Source organism: Strix uralensis, chromosome 23, assembly GCF_047716275.1.
Source record: "Strix uralensis isolate ZFMK-TIS-50842 chromosome 23, bStrUra1, whole genome shotgun sequence".
NCBI lineage: Eukaryota > Metazoa > Chordata > Aves > Strigiformes > Strigidae > Strix > Strix uralensis.
In genome coordinates this window covers 7,272,763-7,293,737 of record NC_133994.1, presented here as the reverse complement: position 1 = coordinate 7,293,737, position 20,975 = coordinate 7,272,763, and the positions used below count along the sequence as shown (strand labels likewise).

The following is a 20,975-nucleotide window of genomic DNA, read 5'->3' as shown; positions in this document are numbered from 1 at the left end:
AACAACATATTGCCCATTTAGTGTGAGGTTTGAGGCATTTCCCCCCCCACACTAAGAATGCTAAAACCAGATTTTTTTCTACTTCATCAGCACCCAAGCAGATCTGCTCATCTGATTCACGTAAAAGACAATAAACCTAGCAGCCTAAGATGTCCATACACTGACCAAAAATGAGACATTCTGCTGCCAGTGCAGCACTGTCACAGCAATGGCAGAGAAAGTAAAGGTTACACATCACTCAAGCACACATATCACTAGAGGCATGAGGTTTTTCTGGCTTTGACTATTTTCTTACAATTGTTTTGCCTAAATAGGTAAGACCAAGTCATGTACCATACCCCTCTTTCCCAGACTGAAAAGCAGACTTGGCCACTCAGAGAGGTGATTTAGCAGAGAGGCATGTTAAAAAGTCACATCTCTGCAATCTGGGTCCATATCTTGGACATAGAAGAATTACTTTTTTTTCACATATAAAGTAACATCCTCATCCACTAATAACAATTGCTTTATTTCTGTCCAAAAGTACCTGCCCACATTTTGAGAACACTGTGTCTGGGCATGCCTCGGAGTTGTTTGCAGCCACACTGATTTCACATGTCCCACAGATTTCAATCCAATTGTATTCCACAAAATATTTCATACAAGATGGACAAATGCAACTAAGACATATCTGAAATCCCACCTTAGGAAACCCAGCAATGCTTGTTCAGAAAAGGACTACGAGGCATTATTTCAAATATCAGTCCAGAATAGTGGACTGCAGGACTACTGGGACTGCTCGTTTTCCAGCTCACTCCACTTAGTTGCATATCGTAGGATGCTCTTTATTTCCGTGCTTGCGACTGCTCTTTTAACTTTACATTTTCAGCACAGAAAGCTTGATAGACAGGAGCTTTCAGAAATGTCTTTAGCCTGGGCAAAGAGACTATTGAGAACATTCTTGTCAAACTTGGTCATTAACTGTAGTTATAATGTCTGCAGCCTGTCATTAAAAAAGAATCAAGGAGAAACTGATTGAATGCACCAGAAAGAAACAAAACTTTCCATTCCCTTACTTTTTCCTTGACACGTTGCACTTCATTTGAAGCTTGCTAATATACCAGCCAAAAGAATTGTAAGGGCCTGGATTCTTTCTTAATACAATAGTCACGGTTCACTAGTTAAAATCTGTATAGAATTAGCCAGGACGAATGGAAAAACATACTTAAAGAGCTGAAAAATAGCACTCTTCTGCAGGCTTATTCATTAGAAAACCTCTATCAATACAGTGCATTAGTTCTTTTCCTATTTCTACTACTAAACTAAAAAATTATCACAAAATAATACACATCAAATAAAGACAAGAAATGTCATAGCGGTGCTATGCCTGTAACTGAAAAGTTAGCAAAAACTCAGATCAGTCTTTCCATGCAAGCCCTTTCTTCCAGAGATTTTTGGGGCAAACTTCATATTCACGGCAAAAGCAGCTTAAAGCAGAATTAGCACAACGAGCTGTGACACATCTTGTTCCATTTTTCAAAGTTCCACTTCAATCAGCCATACCTGACAACTGTAACCAGCAGTACCACGCTACTGAATATAACATTACATCAGCTTTGCAAAACTGGCACGAAAATACATTAGCACAGACACAAAATGGACTTGCTTATTAGCGTGAATGTGATCACCGTGAAAAGACTGAATGCTCCTTCACTCGGCATCACAAGCTGTCTCTCCTAATGCAAGTCTACCTCAGCCTTTAGACTATTCATCCCCACAGTATCTGACTGCCTTCCACATAAAATCAATAAGAATAGCAAAGTAGAGTTAATGGAGTCTCTGGCACTTTTCCCATTTTAGGGCAAAGTCCTGCTGAGGACGGGTTTCTTTTTCCTCTGACTTCGGACTTAGACTCTTTTTGTTGTTGCTTGGATAGCAAGAAGGCTTTCAAAGAGAAAAATAAGCATCAGTATCTGCTGGTGAATGCGAGGAAAAAAACCCGACAAACTGGAGTGGAGACAGAGAGTTGAAGTTCCCTGGCCAGGTCTGATTCTCTCTGTAACATGAAAGAAGAATCCTGGAAGTACAGACAGTGAAGTGGGGGCCCACTACCAAGGCTGTGTCAACCATTTCAAGCAGATAACTCCTACACTGCTGTCTTCCTATGCAGATCACTGCTACTCTTGGCAGAAAAAAAAAAAAAAAATGTGTGTGTGGGAGGCAATTCATGTTATTTAAAGCTATGGGAGAACTTAGATGGGCATTCTTTGGAAAGGAGGAGATCAAGAACCAATCAGTATTCGGTGGTGAATTGACAGGAGGGATGCTATAGGATTCTTTGAAGAAACAGGGTAAGAGGGGATACACTCATCCTGTGGAAGGATCAAGATTTAAAAGAAACTTGCTTGGAAGTTTTAAAACAAAAACTATTGGGGTGAGGATGAATCACCCTATACTGCACTATGCAAAAGCTCAGGCTAAGAGTTAAAAGAAAAGAAACTCTGTTACGTTGAAAAGGGGCTTCAAATTCTGGCTGGTGCAGCCTCAGAGAAGCTCCTCACCTCCACATGCGTGTACGGACGTGCCCTCTGTACGGCTTCTTCCATTAGACACCAGAGAAATAGCAATTTTGAAGAATAATAGTGGTATTTATTCAACTTAGATTCCCAGTTCTGCCTCTAGCTTGTTTGTTGGCCATCTCTTGAAAAACTAACCAGCAGTTTATTTAAGTGAATGCCTAACTTTTAGTCTGTGAGTAGTCTTACAAGTTTGATACACAGCTCAAGTTAGGTATATAGTTAAGAAAACTGGTGATACAAGGTCTGAACCTACTAAAAGTTGACTTCCATCAGAGAAAGGCAGGGATTTTTTAAAGCTTTCTGGCTTCATTTCAGCCTCCTCTATTTTTTCATGTATTTATTTACTGGAAAGAAAGGAGAAGAGAGTGTGAGGGAAGAAGGGAGGGAAGGAACCCTGGGACAGCACATGCTGGGCTGTAAAATATAAAAAAGGTTTTTCAAAACCGCATGTTCTAAACATCACCTTGGAGTCATATAATAATAAATACTCAATATTACACTGAGAAGGTCTAATTGCCAAGTAACTATAGCAATAGAGAGAAGAGGCTGTCTTTGGACACATTCCCTCCTGCCTTAATTTTTCCCTGGGGTGGGGAAGGGGTGCAGAGAATGTGCTCTAGATCCTTAACGGATAACGTTTTCCAGAGCCCCCTCGGATCACTCAGTGACTCTGGCATTTAAAAGCTGCAGACTGATTTCTCAGAAGGAAGCTGGACGTTCAAAACAATTACACTGAACTATTCCATCTCCTTAGACAGGGTTTAATGCACCAGGTTCCTGACGCAAGGCTGTCAAAATACATTGAGACCCATTACACAGCTACGCGACCCTTTATGAAGCGCCTTACAGTCCAACAGCTCACCACCGCTTCCTTCATCCCCCAAGAAACGGCGCTTTCCAGTGAGCCTAACAGGCTGAAAATGAGTAAGTGTGAAGTGAGACTACACATTGGCCTGCACCAGGTATTTGTTTTTGCCAAAGAGAAGACCACATTTCTGGGTTGTGTTTAAATACTGATTTCTGGAATTTAATTTGGGGGAAAAAAAATTAAAGAATTATCTGGAGGCTTCAAGTATCCTTCTCCTCCTGATATTTTCCAGAGCTGTTTGGAAATGGGAGGGTGGAGCTGGCACATTGGGACGTACCACTGGGTCAGTGGTTTTAGAAAACACTTCTTTATCCGGTCAGGGAAAAAACTGCTAGATCCTGTTGGTATTTTTATAAGTAACTTGATGCACGGTTCTATTTTTGATACCAACTATGCAGCAATACAAACTGATTTGAATAGATTGCAGGGGGAGGAAGAGAAAAGGAGGCTCCCTTTACAGAACACGAACTGTCTTCTCCAGGGAAACCTCTTGAATCTACAAGGCCTTAGTTTAACCATGTTCCTTCCAAAAGAGTTTTTAAAAAAGCCATTTAGATTTTTTAACTAAATGAAAATAATAAGCAACTGTGATTGTTCTGTGATATGCAAAGGAGTTGAACTAAACCAAATACAGGAAAAATCTTTCATCATTGCTCTAGATCAAAACCAGTTGTACTTTTAAGATAAATGAAAGACCACAAACAGTATCTTATAGAGACCTTATAGCAGCCTCCCAGTACTTAAAGGGGGCTACAGGAAAGCTGGGGAGAAACTCTTTATCAGGGAGTACAGGCATAGGGTGAGGGGTAATGGTTTTAAACTGAAAGAGGGTAAATTTAGATTAGATGTAAAGAAGAAATTCTTCACTGTGAGGGCGGTGAGGCCCTGGCACAGGTTACCCAGAGAATCTGCGGCTGCCCCCTGCCTGGAAGGGTTCAAGGCCAGGTTGGACGGGGCTTTGGGCAACCTGGGCTAGTGGAAGGTGTCGCTGCCTGTGGCAGGGGGGTGGGCCTGGGAAATCTTTAAGGTCCCTTCCAACCCAAACTATTCTTGTGATTCTATAACAACTTCAGAAAACTTTTGCCAACTTCAGAGAGTTTTGACTTTTATTTGTTGCTTTAGTCTGACTTGTCAAAGAACTTCCATTTTTATAAAGCAGTAGAGCCTCCTCCTCTCCAACCTGATAAAGAAATCTGTCAGAACTTGAAGAAATCAAAACAAGTAATCACAGCTAAAAATTGCCTTACCAAGTGTGAATAGGGACATTATTACTTGAAAAACACTCTATATTTTTTCACAAGGCTTCTGGAGAATGACTTCCAGAAAGCCTACACAACATTTGCAATATAAAGTTCATTACAGTAAGTTTTACACTATTCACACTTACATTCCTGGTTCCTACAGCACTATAGCATGCTTCAAGACGTGCTAAAGACCCATAAATCTTTGAGAACCCTTCCCACAACTTCTTACTCTAATATTAGCATCTTGTTGTATGGAATAACTTCTTGAAAATTATTTTCTTCCTGGTAAGATTCACCTCCTTTTCCTAATTAAGCAAGGAGATATAGAGCCTAGGTTGTTCTTAAGTAAGAGCTGATCCCTCAGACATCGACAGGGAATTGCAGCAGCTGTTTTTTTCACACACCTGTACTGCATTTCAGGCCCTGACGTTGAGGACAGCCAGCACAGATGCAGGACCTCTGCGAGGGAAAACCTACACGGGAATAGCCAGTGGGTTATATCTCAACTTAGCACTGAGAAAGATGGGACCCTGCAGCAAAGATCAGCTCTTACCAAGGACGAGGTGAGAGCTCTGAGGGGAGCAGGTCGATGAGGGTGGGTCCAAGCCGGGGGCCTGTGAGAAGATGGGGATCCTGCCTTAGGCTGAGGGATATGAGGCCTAACAAGGACCCAGCGGAAGCCCTAGCTGAAGAGATGGGGCCCAAGAAGGCCTGGGGCTGTGGTGGGCTGGGTCCTGCGCGAAAAAACGGGCTTTTGGGCCAGGCCCAAGGTCGAGCGCGGCGGCCACAGCACCCTCCCGCCGCGAACCTCGACAACGGCGGCCGGGCTGGGCCGGGGGAAGATCTCGCGAGATCTGGCGCGGCGCCGCTTGCCCGCGCCGGCAGATCTCTCGAGAGTTGCGTGGAGGAGGAGACGAGGGCACGGCCTGAGGTGGGAGGGGACGGCCAAGATGGCGTCGGAGGGCGAGCTGGGCAGGAAGTGGGACCGGTGTCTGGCGGACTCCGCCGTCAAGCTGGGTAAGGGCGGGGAGGGCAGAGCGGAGGAGGAGGACCCGGGGAGGAGCGGTGGCGGCCGGCCGGGCGCCCCGGGGCTGGGAGGGCTGCTGGCCGCCTGGCCCCGCTGTGCGGCCGGGCCCGGTGGGGAAGGGCCCTGTAAGGCCCGGTGCCCCCCGCCGCTCCCGGCCCGGTTTAGGTCGGCGGCGGCCTCGCCGCGCTGTGGGCCTGGGCGGGGCGGTGGGGGGTCCTTAGCGCAGGACAGCGCTGCCCACGAGGGTTGGGGGCTGGCGCGGCGGGAGGGAGCGGGAGGGCCCCGGGCCTGGCAAGGTGACCTTGGCCGCGGGCAGGGACCCCCGCTGGGCCCGCTCCCACGGCCGCCCTGGCCTCTTCTCCCCGGCTTGGCCCCGTCTTACCCGCGGTCCGGTAGCGGAGGGTCGGGTTTGACCTCTGGTTACTCCCTCGGTTGAAGATGAGAGGTTTCCGTAGGAAATCGCCCTCTGCGCTGAGCTCCGCGGCCGGCGGGACGCCTCCTGCCCTGAATGAATGGACCCCGGGTAGGCATCACCGGGTCCCTCAGTGCCACGACCTTGCCCGCCTTTAGTTTCTCTATGACGACGTCTTGGTTTTCAAAATTTGTTTCTGCAGAGCTGTTCACATCACTCACTGTACGAGGTGGGCTGTGTTTTTTAAAAGCAGTACGCAGCGTGACACGCTGATAGCTTTGGCATGTGTGTGTTAGTACAATGGGCGCAGTTTGACATTGAGAAGCTTTCCGTCCGGTGTCCCAACTCTGCAGACACTTGTGCCTTTAAGTAGAGGAACAGTTCCGTTGATTTTCCTTCATGCTTATTTGTCCTTAAAATTAGGACTATGCGCATGCCTGCAGTGCTTCAGAACTGTAACAAACCATTCATAACATTTCACTTCAAACTGTGAGTTTTAAGAGTGATCATAATTGTGTATGTGCAGTTCAGTGCTCTTCATGCGACAGGCTGGCAGGTCGACTAGACAGAGGTTGTGGCTTTGCAAAATGTATATATCAAAGCAAATCTTTAAATGGAATTTATGGAGCAAGAAGTGAAGTATCTGACATGAAAGGTATGTGTTCCATGTTGGTGCAGAAGTCTCTTTTAGCACCATAAATAATATCTGAGAAATGTGAATGTTTATTTCTTGTTGCTGTAGTGGCTTTATGCTTGAAAGCTGACGAGGAACTCAGGGGTTTAGTTGCCTAATGCTTTTCCATTAGAAAAGATGTTTAGTAATTTTAAGTAAACTGAAACTTCCATTGTTTATAACAGGCCTTTGAAAAGTGTCAAGTGCTCCAGAGCACTGTTTTGCCTTGTGAAATTCTATTCAGGTTTGTCTGACAAACATACCCAGATATGTTTATGTTTCCATAGCACTGGTTGCTTTATCATAAAATATTAAGTATGCCAAATTATAAACAAGAACTTGTTCCGTTCTGCAGCTGTACATGTACATGTAGGAGTCCTGTACATGGAAAGTCTCTCTGGGAGGCTGAAAGAAATGGATACAGGGTTGATTTTGATGCAGCATTTTTCTCTTCAGCAGGCCTTTTGTTTTAATTTGGTGTTTTCTTTTATCCTAAAGTGGCAACAGAAGAAGAAAATGTGCTTAGACATTCTGCACTAGTGCTCTAGACCAAAGATTCCCAGTGTTAGCTTGCTGATGGCACTGAGTAGAGGTCTCAGTGAAATTTGAGTTTTTCATTAGATTGCCCAAAAAAGGGCACATGGGCTGCAGCTCTTAAATTTTACCATTAGCACTAAACCCAGTGTGATGGCCTCAGATACATGTTTCTCTTCATGTGTGATAGTGTTGTTCTGGTTTCTGTGCTTTTACGATTGATCCAGTAGCTGAAGTGTCTGTGCTGGCAACCTCCTCCGTGGTATTGACAGCAAATGACTCGGTATGAGCTTTGGAAGTCTGAACAACCCAGAAGTTGCTTCATACTCCCGTAGTTTATGACTGAAGACGATGATGGCCTTTAAATGTGAAGTGAGTTGGTGGCCTTGTTATGCAAACTGTGAACGGAGTGCTGATAACACAAACTTTCTCAGACTATCTCAGTGAAAATGACTGTTTTCTCTGCGGGGGCTTTCAAAACCCATGTGGTTGTGATGATTGTTTTTGTAATATTACTGTGAAGTTTGCTGGAGTTTCCAATAAACAATCAAGGGCAGTTGTTATACTGGAAAGAAAGGAAATAAGGTTTTTCACTTACAATTTCGTTGCTTGTTATGTGGGATATAGAAGTTTACCAGATCCTCACTTCTCTGTCGGACTTTCGGTGGCCACAGTCTCCTTCCTGTAAATTCCTTTACATCCTCCCTGAGATGAGAAGAGAGATCTTTCCCGCTGACGGCTGGGGAAAAGCATGCTCTGTGTTTTCCCATTCTAGACCCTGTAAATAAAGGAAAGCACTACATTTCTGAAGCCTTGCACACGTGAGAGTGTTCCAGTGTCTGTGAGAACTGTAGAGGCAGGTAACTCCTGTGGATTGAGGGCTGGAGGGACATGGGAAATAGAAGAGAGTGAGAAGGAGAGGTACCAGCTCTCAGAATGACTTCATTAGCAATAGTATGTTTTTAAATAATAGTTGGGGACTATGCAGCCTGTCCTGTCTTGTATTAGTCTGTCAGGCTTTCCACTGCAGTGGCTTCAGCCAGTGTATCTGTAGCTGGCTGTGGTATTTGTAGTTATGCTGTACTGGTTTAGTTGAAGATCAAGCTCCTGAAAGAAACTTGATCTCCTGCCACTAAAATGTCCAAAATATGTTTATCTTACGTTACATCTTACAAAATGCTGTATTATATTTTTGACCTCTTAGTCACCACCTGTGTGCATCTTGTAACTTCGTATTAAAGCTCTTTTTCCTGTTAGTTCAAAACAGAGTGTGTTGTCAGACGTTGTTAAGACAGTGTTTCATTTCAAAGAGTTAAGTCCTCTAAACCTCTCTATACCTGCACAAAACATCGTTAAATGGAGTTTATGTGCTCACTTCCTTTTTATTAGGATGGACTTTTTTGTTTTGCTAATGATGAGGATGGGTCTAGGTATTTTTGTTCCCTTTCCCTTTCTCAATCTAGCTGTAACCACAGTGTTTTGTGCGTAGTGGGCTGGGTTGTGCTTTCTTGGCTGCCCAGGCAGTTTCTCTGGTGGGTGATCCAGATTGTGCTGGCTCTGGTTTCGCACCATTCTCAAGACTCTTCACCCGTGCAATCATTTAAATAATTTAACTTTCTGTTCCGTCTTTCTTCCTGCTACTGGTTTTTCTTACCCATCAGAAAAGTTGCTTGTTTTGTGTGGGGGGAGGAGAATCAAACTACAGCGGCTTTCTTTTTCTTCCCAGCTTGCAAAGTTCTATAAATTTTCGTGTCCTCCCCAGCCTTCACAACCATTTCTTCCTTTTTATTAGTAGAGCTCTGCAGAGACGGGGGAAGTAATTGTATTGTGGTCATCTTCCATCTTACCCGCTTCAAGCCCTGTTTAAAGGGTTTGTTTGTTTGTTTAACTGATTGATAGTTCATGTGTGTTTATTTGGAAAGACAATTACTCATGAAGGACTGACAATTGCTTTTTCTCTGCGAGGCTATAATTTGGGACAAATTATTATTATGTGCCATTTCCGGGGAACAGGGAGGCAATAAAGAGTGTGTAAGGGGAGGGAGATTTGTGTGCCTGTGTGTCTTGGTTTGTTTTGAAACGGGTGTAGTTTTAAATGAGTTGAACACTAATTTACTTGATATTGCAAGGTAATCCCAGGAAAGCTGTTCGCTTCTTGACTTGTGTGTTAAGTTGCTGTGCTGAAGTTCATTTTTTTTGCAGGAGATAAATGTTTTGATGTATGTCTGTGACTGACCAAAATTCAGCCTGGAAGCTTGTAAATAACCCAGTGTGGTAATGTTAATTTTCCACTAATCCTCTGTTTTGACATCTAAAAATAAAATGTTTCTAATCCCCATTTAATAAGATTTTTTTAAGAGAAAAGGGCACTTTCAATTCTGCAACTGTTACATGATTTCTTCTGGCTTGCATCATCTGGCCTGCTTGAATAGCTGTTTCTGTTAATAGCAAGGGTAAAATTGTATTGTTTGTGTCATTCCACAGATTGACCATTTCAGAGAGAATCATTGTATGGATTGCAATGTCAGTAGTTTTAAATAATCTTTCACATGGTTATGAATAAGATGAAGTCAGTCTATATAATGATAAAACTTGATTATACTTTCTGAAAACTGGATTAGACTTTCTCTAAATATACAAAATCCTGAAATTCCTGTTTTCAAGTGGTTTTTTGCTTGGCGATTGTAATGTGGCCATCCAATCTGAGCTACCAGGTCAAAAGACTTGTTCTTCATATGAGATTTTTTTTCTAATACTGGAGAACACAAATATTGTGCAAGCACACAACTGCATGGTTACGTGAGCTTTGTTTGCAGCCCAGAGTTATTTCCCTTGGTCGCACAGGAGCAGATCCAGTTCTACTAGTTGCATCTTGTAGCAGACCAAGTAGTGTAAATATTAACTGCTTATGGTTTAGACTGTGCAGGGAGGCAATAGTGTTGATGAAAAAATCTTTTATTTGGAAGAGGTGGACAAATACTGCTCCAAGAATAGGTTTTTAGTCAAAAATCTAACAGCAATATTTAGTTATGTTGTTAGCAGAGTTCTGAATACAATGACCGTCTACAAATTGAGGGGCTATTATCTTCTCTTGGTGGAGTTGAGAATGGTCAGTGTGAGGTTAGTTAATGGTTGGACTAGGTGATCTTCAGGGTCTTTTCCAACCTAGATGATTCTATGATTCTGTGAAAAGACAGGAAAATCTTTAGGAATCCAGGTCTGTCTTCTAACTGCATTGTGTCCTGCTGTTCCCCTTGGCTGGCCATCCGACTGAGTCAGGAAACTCTGCCCTGCCTAGGTGTGCCCCACAACTCGCTAACCAAAGCTGTGAGCGATGCTGGGGGAAGCTCTGCTCGCCCCTTGTTCCAGCCTGCTCTTGGCAATACTTCTGGTGTGTGAGAAAACCTGAAAGAAGAGCTGTGTCCTCCGTCTGATAGTGCAGCCAGTTAAAACCCTGGACTACCCAAGATCTCCTCTGCTGGAAGTGAATCCAAAATGCACCGACTTCCGTGTCCTCTGCATTAGTGCATTGATAAGATGCCAGCTGTGCCTTCTTTGGGAGGTGGCACACAGTGACACTGTCCAGGGGAAGGGGACTCCGGCCAAGCGATACCCTAAACCGCTCATTTCGTCCTTGAGATGTTGCAGCAGTAGGTGGGAAGGACTCTTTGTTATGTCAGATATAGTTCTCTGAGAAAGTCCTTTTGGGACTGCTGGCACATCCTTGATAATAGTAAATTAATAGTGAGAGCTTTGAGAAGGATCAGGCTTCTTTCCTTTGCATTTCTGCTAGTGAGATGCCACCATAACGCCTCTTGCTCTAAATTGCCTCTATTTCTTAGTAGGGCCAGTAGACGTCAGTAACGGTCAACCTACGTTGGATGGGTGTGGAGAGGCATGGTTGCCACCCCTCATAGTTAGACTTGCAAAAGCCCTAAATGTGGATGTGTTTCTTCCAGCAAAACTTCTCTTTTTAGCAGTGCTATTGTTTTCATTAGTGGAATATTGTATTGAAGTAAGACAAGGTAGAGTTTTCTGTCAGAGGTGTATTTTCCATATTATGAGTATCTTGCAGATTTCTTATAAATTTGCCTGTAAAGCGAGTGCAACCCTGATTTTGTCTAAAAGCTTGATGCAGTATTGATGAGACCCTTTGTTGTGCTGTCTATTCAAAGAGCAGCTTCCACTCTTTTCCCCTTCCCCTTTCAAAAGAGGAAGGAAATGTCTCTGCCCTCTCGTCTCACCAGCTCATTCACCGGTATGAGGGTGTAAAGTTTCTGGTCCACTACGAGACTATCGCTGCGACTGCTTGGGGAGAGCTCGTGGGCTAACAGTGAGGTTTCCCACTGCTGTGTGTCCATCTGCAGAAGTGCTGATGTTTATCTAAGATTAGACTTCGGGCAGAGGCTGACCTGCAGGAGTGCTTAAGGGTGAAAGCGGCCCCTGGAAGCATGTTGGGATTTTTATATTATAATGGTATTTAGATATTTATATTCTGTCATTCCAAATATTCTGTGTTACTACAGTTGAATGCTAGAAGAAAACAAAACACGCTTTTTTCCTGCTTCTTCCTCGAGTACTTGGTATGTAGTTTCACTATGTTTTCTTCTAGTGTCCTTGCTCATTTTTTCTCTCTGCTATGTAAACAATCCACACAACAGGGGAGATGAGAATGAAAGCTTCAAAGTTGGTGTTTGAAGAAAATCTGATTCCTGCCACAGAAGACCTTGCTAAGAATCTGCTTAAAATTAAATCTCTCCATAAATAAGTGATTTCATGGTCTCAGATTTCTAACTGGTGCTAAAGTGCTGCCCTGTAAAGGCCATGGTGTATGAAGAAGGCTTTCCTCCCTATTTTTGCAAAAAAATTATCTGTGTATCTTGTCAAAGTGGGATTGGAGGGGAGCAGGATGGGACACCCTATAACAGGAGGGAGAATATAGTTTTGAGAGTTACTCACCTTTTTTGTTTGTTTTGAAGATCTTGACTCTTCTTGGGTTATTTCCTTACCTTTATTCTTTACGTAAACAGCAAGTTTTAGTGCTGGACTGAGCTGATGCTCATTTGAAACTTCCAGTGCATCAGGCCCGTGGATGGGATCTGCTGTTGGACCTTGAAGCTGTTGCTGTCACTGTCCCCAGAGAGAAGCTAACCGAGCTTGATAGATTTTCGTGATCCTAATGGCAGCTGTCTTTCTAGCTGGGAAGAAATCTTCTCTGTTGGGACAAGTCCCTGACCTATTTTAGAGAGTCTTGTCTGTACAGAGTGGTTGCTATTTTTTTGGAACAAGAAGCCGTCTTCCAGGAGCTCTGTCTTAATTTTATTTCAATCGTTTAGTTCTTTTAATTGTAAAACAACAGAATCTGAAGGAGCGAAGCCTGAAGCTCTCTATTTTGTATTTGTGTGTAAGGAATGGCAGAGGAAAATAATAGTCTTCTTTTTGTCATCAGATTAAGTAATTGAAAAACTTCCAGCTGCTATAGTAACAGCAACACATTTGCCAGATGTCAACAAGCACATTTTAATCCTTCTATTTTAAGTTCCAAGCTATTGAAGAAAAGTACATCTAGGTGTGGCAGTCTTAATAGCTGCTTCAGCCCATAGCTACTTGGGTAGCCTAGGAAAGAGCCGTGTAGGATTGCTGTTGGAGGGACTGTTGATTAAATTTATAGAAAAAGCTTTTCCCAGATGTTCTTATGGGGCAGGAGCCCATCCTGAAGATTTGTGTTTCTCTCCGAGACACTTTTATGATGTCCTGTTGGGTATACGGCGCGTGCTCTTCTGTGTGTTAGATTGATTGGAGGTACTGTGACATTTTTCTTGGAAGGTGTAAGAGCCAAAAAAAGTAGAGTGAAGAAGTTTTGGAGACTGGGCTTTCTGCCTAATACCAATTCCGCGTGGCTGTGCCGGTCCATACGGCCGGGACGCTTACTGGGGAGCGGGAGTGAGGTGTCCACAGGACTGCCCTGTCCCCTGTTGACACCAACTGTAAATGAGTTTAAGCTGAATTGATAAATGTAGGGTGGAAGAGACTGTTTTTCTAGTTAAACATTTTAAACTGTCAAGAGGAGGTGAAAAATGCGATGTACTCTTTCCTGTGGCCTTTTCCTCCAAAGAGTCTGTCATGCAAGAAAGGGAGGGAAAATGTGCCCGGCATGGATCAAGCCCTTAGCTTTTCCATGTTCGTTTGTTTTTATTGTAAGATAAACCTTTCATGTTTTATTGTTATGAAGTTAAAGCCTGGCCTAGAGGTGCTGATCTTTAGTAGAAACAGCTGCAGACTGAGTGTCCCCTGGTCAGGTGGGAGGCTCTTTGAAGCAACATGTTGCCTCTTTAAAAGGAAATTGAGCATGTGAGAACTTAAACCTGTAAAACTCATCAACGGCTCTGCCATTGTTTATCTCTGGTGTAACTTTATATAGAATTAAAGTGAAACGTGTTACTTTGCTCCCAAGACAAGATGGTTTAGCTCCCCCTTGGTCCTGGAGACGCAGGAAATGACCACATAACCACAAATACTTTCTAGTGGAATGAAGATGAGTGACAAACTATCCACAGAAATAGGTTCTTAACCAGATGGGCTAAGAAATTAAATGTAGCTAAAGCTTCTGGTTCTAAGTTAATACCAGTGCTTAAACGTTAAAACCAAGTAGAAAAGAGCAAATGGTGTATATGCACTGGCTGACATGAGGGGGCAGATCTGAGCATTTCTTGTGGATTGGGTATTGAGACCTGCATCGGTTTTCAGCATTGACTGGTCTGTTGCTCAGTAAGAGAAGGACTGGACCTAACTGCCTTTGGGATGAGGGAAGCTAAGGTACTTTTTGGCTTAATTTCTCAAGTTGCCTTGTACAGAAACCAAAAACCTATTAGTTGTCAGATCTTCTCCTGTACTTCTCTAGCATTTTCATTACGTAAAGCAAGGCCCTAGATATCTTACCATTATCTTTTTAAACTAATCAGCCACTGTGCTCCCCTTCCTGCTGGAACAGGGTGTAGTGAGGGCCTCTAAAATTGCATGAAAATTGTATTTTCATGAAAAAGAAGAATCCATTCAGATTCACTGCTTCAGAAAAAAGCTTTCTTAGGAAAGACTTAGGAAGGAATGGTCTTTCTGAGTCAGTCATGCTGGACCACATCTGCTTAACAGTGGTGTTGGGTATTAGCGTGGGGGAAGACCTCGGTTTTGTTTTAGGCTTAGGCTGAATTGCAATTGGCAGAAATAATAAATTTTTCACCTTTAAGTATATCCTGTAGCTTCTGCTATGGCCGACAGGAAGCAGCATTGATGGCATCTGTGTGGAGCCCTTAGAAATGGGGCTGTGATGTGAGAGAGCATCTGAAGGAGGTGAAGAGAATACAAGATAACGACGATTTCTGGAAGTAAATGGAAAGAAACTGTATTAACGAGAGCTGCTTCCTTAGTGCAGACTTTTCTTAAGAAAGTAAGCGGCTTACCACCACGCTGGTAAGAATGTGGGTTTGACTGGTAACGTGGAAAATGTGGTGACATTAGAAACTGCCCAGGCTCTGCATCGAGATGATGCAGAATTTGTCATCCTGTAAATCATTTCTCATTGATTAGCTAAACTGTTTGGATTGGCAGAGGGGATCTTTTCTTGGAGAGGAAGCGTAGGACCAGTATCACTCACTGCATGACAGGCCTTTCTGAACTGGACGGCTCAAACAACGCCTAGTGCTGTCTGAACGGAGAGTAATTACCTCCAGCAAGGCCTTTTCAGACCTACAGCACAACAGCCCAAAACACAAAGGCAGCATAACTACATATTGGAGGAAAAGATTGGCAGAGGGAGTCAGGCCAGAGGGCCAAACAGTTGTCCATTGGATGAATTCTTGAAGATAGTCATTATCCTTAATAGCATAAACACTCTGCGAGAGCCAACACCAGCTGTACTATCGCAAAGGTACAGAAGGAAGGCCCTACTTGGGGAGGGGGAGTGGAGGCATTAGCACGGATGAACTGCTGCTCTTAGCAATGCCTGATGTCTCTTCCAGCCTACACAGAAATGCCGGTCAGTGACACGGTGTGAGTAGTTAGCTGTTTATATGAGATGCTCCAAGTAGTGTATCTCTTGCTGTCTGAAACGCAGAAAAAGCCTGAAGCTCTGACCAGACATCTGAGGAACTGAGACTTTCCCTGAGCTGTGCAAATGATTAGAGTGAAAACCTGACCTTCTGCAAAATGCTCGGTTTCTAAAATGTCTGGGGGAGTTATGTCAGGACCACTTGGCAGGCGGTCAAAGTTCTTCCCTGCAGTTGCATGTTTTGTAAGCCTACTCCAAAGTTGTAATGACCTGGTAAAGTAGTTACCTCTGTCACAACTGAAAATCTGTAGTAAAATGAACAGAGTTTTCAAAAGCAACTCTTGATTTCCAGCTTTCAGTAAATACAGATAGTCAAGTCCTAGCAGGAGAGTAAACATAAGGGCGATTGCTCAGATCATCTGTTCGGCCATCTCTGCTCTAATAGTCAAGATTTTTTTAATCAATGAAAAATGTGGGTTGCTTAGTTAATTTAGCAGGTAGTGCAGTAAGTATTGTTTCAATAATCTGTGCTTCAACAGAAGCTACCATTGGTATACTTTTTGCAAGGAAAAAGGTTTAAAGAGCAGAAGGAAACTTAAAAAAAAAAAAAAATACTCCTATACGCCAAGAGGGTATAGGATTCTTTGGCATTGTTTTGGACTCAACCCACTTAGTAATGTGTTCAACAGGAGCTTAAATAAGGATCACATGCTTTTAGGAATATTTTTTTAAAAAATGATGTCTTTTAATTAATCAAACTCGTTATACTTAAGTTAGATTTCTTATATTGAAAGGAGAGAAGTGAAACCCGTAAGAGGATGTGTTTGCTGCAAAATAAACCTGAAACTGTTAAGTATTTTTTCTAATAAGTATGCATGACTGATTTTTTTTCTGTTTTTAAAACTTTTGTACTTCTGCACCTTATCTAAAATTTTTGTCTTTAGTGGATATAATTAAAGGTAGAATTTAGCCAGAGCTCAAAGTTTTCACTGTTATATTTATTGGGTTGTGAGAGGACTTTTGCAGACTTGCCTGACTTCTTGCAAAAAAATCATAAGCGCACCTTCCAAGGAAAGCAAAATTTATTTTTAAATATGCCAGCTGAATTTTTTTAATGGTGCTGAATAAATTTTTTTCAACTGCTGCAGTTATTTCTATATATAGTGTAAGGATGTGAAAAGTCATTCATTCCTAATGTGTTTAAATATGCTCCATAATGAATGTTGTGGATGTGAAAGATAAGCAGCCTGGAGCTTTCTTTTGCAAGGTATAGGGTAACACAAAGCATCAAAGTTTTGCTGCCCTCAGGACACACATTGAAGTAGTTAAAGTAGTGAGATAAACGAAATACAATAAGATATTCATCTGCAAAATCTAAAGCTCAAGGACACAATAAGTTTTCATTTAAGTGTTTCTCATTTGCTGACAATGAGCCAAATAAATCTTAATTCCACATTGTAGATGGTGACAGAAATTCAGTAACTTTCTCTGGGATGAGAGTCTGGTTTGTTTCTCAAATCTTTCTGATAATGTACTTGTATATGTTGGGATTCTAATATGAATTAGCTGCTTACAGTTACTTAAGAAAACAGGAATTTTTTTTTTTCAGAATTGCTGTTTAAGAATGTTTTTGGGCTGAAATAACATATAGTCTGAGAGTCCTCACTCACTGCATTTCTTCTTACAGGTGCTGGATTCGGATTAGGAATTGTTTTCTCAGTCATCTTCTTCAAAAGTAAGTATACAGCAGTAATCTTGACTGCCTGTTCTCCTAATTTCTGTCTGTTGTAGATGCAGTTTAAAAACCAAGAAATCTGAGGCATGTAAAACTTAATCAGCATGTTAGACCAATTCTTTCATTATTGGTCATGTCTTTTCAGTTGAAATGGAGTTACCTAAACTTTTAACTGTTGTGTAACAAGGTTGTTACACGCGGCATCTCTCTAAGCTCCTACTGTGCTCGGCTCAAATTCTGGAATTGCAGGAAACCCTGAGCCAAATTACTGGAGCCATGTGTCTAGACATCAGTTTATGCCAGTCTTGCCAGGGTTTTAAAACTGATCTAAATTCTTTTTTTAGTTATGCTTTGGTAACAGAATAATTTTCAGGAATATCTTGACCTCAGAGATTGGTCTCCATTAAATTCTAAATATGATGTCTTACTGTTACTCTTGGTTTTCTTCTGAAGTGGTCTGTTTTTCAGCCGATTTTAGGACTTGTAGAACTTGAAAATGCCTAATATGCATCTTCCAGTAATTTCTTTCTTGATGCTTATTTAGCAATACTATCACTGTCATGTGAAATGAACAGCTTTTCTTGACTTTAACTTTTCTCCTCTGCTTGCCTTCCCCCACAGGAAAGACATGGCCTATCGCTTTTGGGTCAGGGATGGGGTTAGGAATGGCTTATTCCAATTGTCAACATGACTTCCAGTCTCCATATCTTCTCCATGGTAAATTTGTAAAAGTAAGTACTTGTTACTATTAATTGGTAACTGTTTGTAAGTTAGCATTAAACAATAGATCTAGACACCATTTAAATGGATTTTCCTCTGCCTTCCCCAAAAAATTACTAATAAGAAGAAACTTGGGTTGCCTAAGCAGGGGTGGTTCCCCTGCTCTGTAGAAATTTTTAATATCTGGTGTGTTTAGCAGTAAACTTACTAGACTGAATACATAGAATTAGTTTAACAGATCCTGCAGGTAGGTTTCCCTACAACCTGAAAGCAAGTATAATAAAAATACATGTTAGAAAAGCTGAAAAATTAAACTACTGGTGAGATTCTGCCTTCAGACTTTGGAAGAAGCTAAAGTCACATCGGGTAGATCTACCTGTGGAAGCACATCTGTGGGGGTTTTTTTGCAATATGAAAGCACTAATCACTTGTAAGTTTTGTGGCTTGTTTGGCTGGATAGTAATGTAATAATTAGTCTCAAAATATTGCACACTTCAGGTTTGAAGAGGATAATTTAAATAAGTTCTGTATTATCACTGACCATGCTGAGATAAAATATTTTAAAATAGGTTAATTAGCAGGAACCATTTGGGCACTTGCAAACTGCCTACACTGCACTAAGTCCACACTTCCTTAATATTTTATTTCTTCGCATGTAAAAGTTGAGACTGCTCTTAGGGTAATTTATCATTGTGGCATCTGGGGGAAAAAAAAAAAAGGGCTGTGTGTGCATATTTTGGATCCACAAAGCCATATACTGCTAAAAGCATTTCACTGATACTGGTGGAGAGGCATCTACCAGGACATATTTACATATTTATTTTAGCACTTCAGAAAGTACTGAGGTAAAATGTGCTGCAGGTACAGAGTGCATGTACACGGCAAGTACACATAATGCAAAAATTGCTCCTGTATCTCTCGTCTGCCTGAAGAAGGAGGCCTGAAGGTGTTGTTAGGCTTTTTCCTGATGCATCTAGAGCTCTAAGCTGAGTCCAGTCCTCCTCAGATTTACTGGCAGATGAGCTTTTGCCAGCCTTCTGCAGCACTTCAGACATACCTGTTTACAAATATTTTCTTCAGCTGCCTGTTAAGAAGGGGAAACAATAACAAGATTCTTGAATAACTCCTTCAGATAAAATATTTTGGATAGCAATGTAGAGAAACTGTGACTTAGATGCAGCTGATACAACATTGCCAGCTACGGTCCAGAATCAAAAGTCTGTGCACGACTCTTCTGGCCAAATTTGTTAACATCAAAACGTGTTAGCTTTACACACTATCCTGAGGGTATTACGCCAATTTATGTCTCCAAAAAGAAACTGGAATGCCACATCTGTGGCTTCATGTGAATGGTAAATGCCCCGTTCACATGTTCTGAGAAAGCATTATTCATTCAAGGATGCTTGTTACTAGGGATGTTGGGCAACAGAAAACTTTCAGGTCAGCCTAGTAAGGGATTTTGTTTGGATTAAGGACTAATCTGTGCTCTGGAGCAAGGGTGGTCCTTCGAAGCATGAGGTAATTGAAAGGACACTTCACAGAAGAAGCGCAGCTGCCTGCATGGCGCAGGACTAGACAAATAGTTTCCAGTGCACTGTCTCCACTAGCTCTCTCTGGCACAAAGAGGCTGAACATGCTGAGAGAGGGAAGACGCCGATGAAGCCATCTAATGGTTAATGTCATTAATTCTCTCCAAACTGTCGTGTCATGGATAATGGCTCCAGGGTTATTACAACAAAATTATTTCATTTCTGTTGGTTAGGAGCATGGAAAATATTGTTGCATTATCACTCATCTGTGTTTTTCCTAGAAAATACTGTTGTAACTAAATTCTATAGGATTTCCTTTACAAAACTGAGTTTCTGTTCAAATGTTAACTTGTCAAAATGTGAGATTCTGCAAGAAAATCAGCTTTAAGAGACAGAGAAATGTAACACGGATTAGCTTGAATGAAATTATTTCTAGTTTTCTGAACCTGTCAAGTTCATAGGATCACAGGATAACTGAAGTGGGAAAGGACTGCGAGGAGGTCATCTAGTCTGACCTCAAACTGGGGTCAGCTGTGAGGTCAGACCAGGTTACTTGGGGCTTTATCCAGTCTGGATTCTTGATTCTTCAGGATCAAGTTCTTAAATCTGAATCCTAAGTGAGAATGAGAGAGGATGGAGGACCTTCACGATACCAAATAATCAGAAGATTACAAAGCAACTTTGCAGCTGTTCTAGCTGCCCATCCTTTGGGTTAGTGATTTGATCATGAAACACTAACACGAATGCAAGAGCCACTCATCTAGGCCAAAAGACTACTTAAAATGCAGAAAAGCTCTAATTTGTGGTCATAAGATTCTGGTGGTTTAAGTAATTTGATCAAGTGGATGTCACTATGACTTCAGCTGAATTTAAAATCAACATCTAGCAATTATTTCAAGGGTTAAAACGGTGTGGCTGAGGATTACATGGCCTAGGTTTCCTTGCAAAATGGAAAGTATCGTATTTTTCAGGTTATTTAGCCTGTATTATTTATCACCCCCAAACCCACAACCCTGTACTTTGATAGCAATGTGAATTGTATTGATGTGCAAGAATACAAGAAGTCTGGCAACTGGCACCTTTCCTCCTGCCCTGTGTGCCTTTGTTTTCTATCCGATTTCTGTTCAATCTGTGAATAGTTAACCTGAACAATAATGTTGGGTTTTCTTGAAGAACCCATTTTATCAGAACGGAGGGTTATGTGCATGAAAACATGGCATGCTTCTGCTTAACTTCTGCATACTCCTCGGTCTAGCGAAGGATGAAAATGTCAGCCTACCTTCTGGAAATGTTACAAAGCTAAGTGGCTTGCTTTACATCGTGCAGCACCTTCCATGTAAGGAACCCAAATGGCTTTTTAATAATATAAGCCTTCTTGCTTTACAGGAACAGTGACTAATGACTAAGACTATCCCAGTGGGAAGGAAGGAGAAATCAATGATTATTCCTCAGGAATACTGAAGTGCCCCTGGAATAAGCCAACATTCTTCAGTAACGATCACCAGTAACTCTTTATACTCCAACAAACTGTTTCTGTACATGAAACAAGGGTCTGTTGCTTGTTTTGTATCATGTCTGGAAAGTGCAAGGAAGAGCTCTTCTGGGAAATAAATAAAAGAAAAATGGCCTCC

The 20,975-nt window shown here is 42.0% G+C and overlaps 1 protein-coding gene across 1 annotated transcript; it reads left to right on the top strand.

The window, feature by feature from the left end:
* The first annotated feature begins 5,567 nt into the window (after positions 1-5,567).
* Positions 5,568-20,975, top strand: MICOS10 (mitochondrial contact site and cristae organizing system subunit 10). The gene is made up of 4 exons (XM_074892702.1): positions 5,568-5,687; positions 17,048-17,095; positions 17,717-17,826; positions 20,731-20,975. Exons 1-4 carry the CDS (start codon positions 5,621-5,623, stop codon positions 20,737-20,739), a joined length of 234 nt encoding a protein of 77 aa, XP_074748803.1. The 5' UTR covers positions 5,568-5,620; the 3' UTR covers positions 20,740-20,975.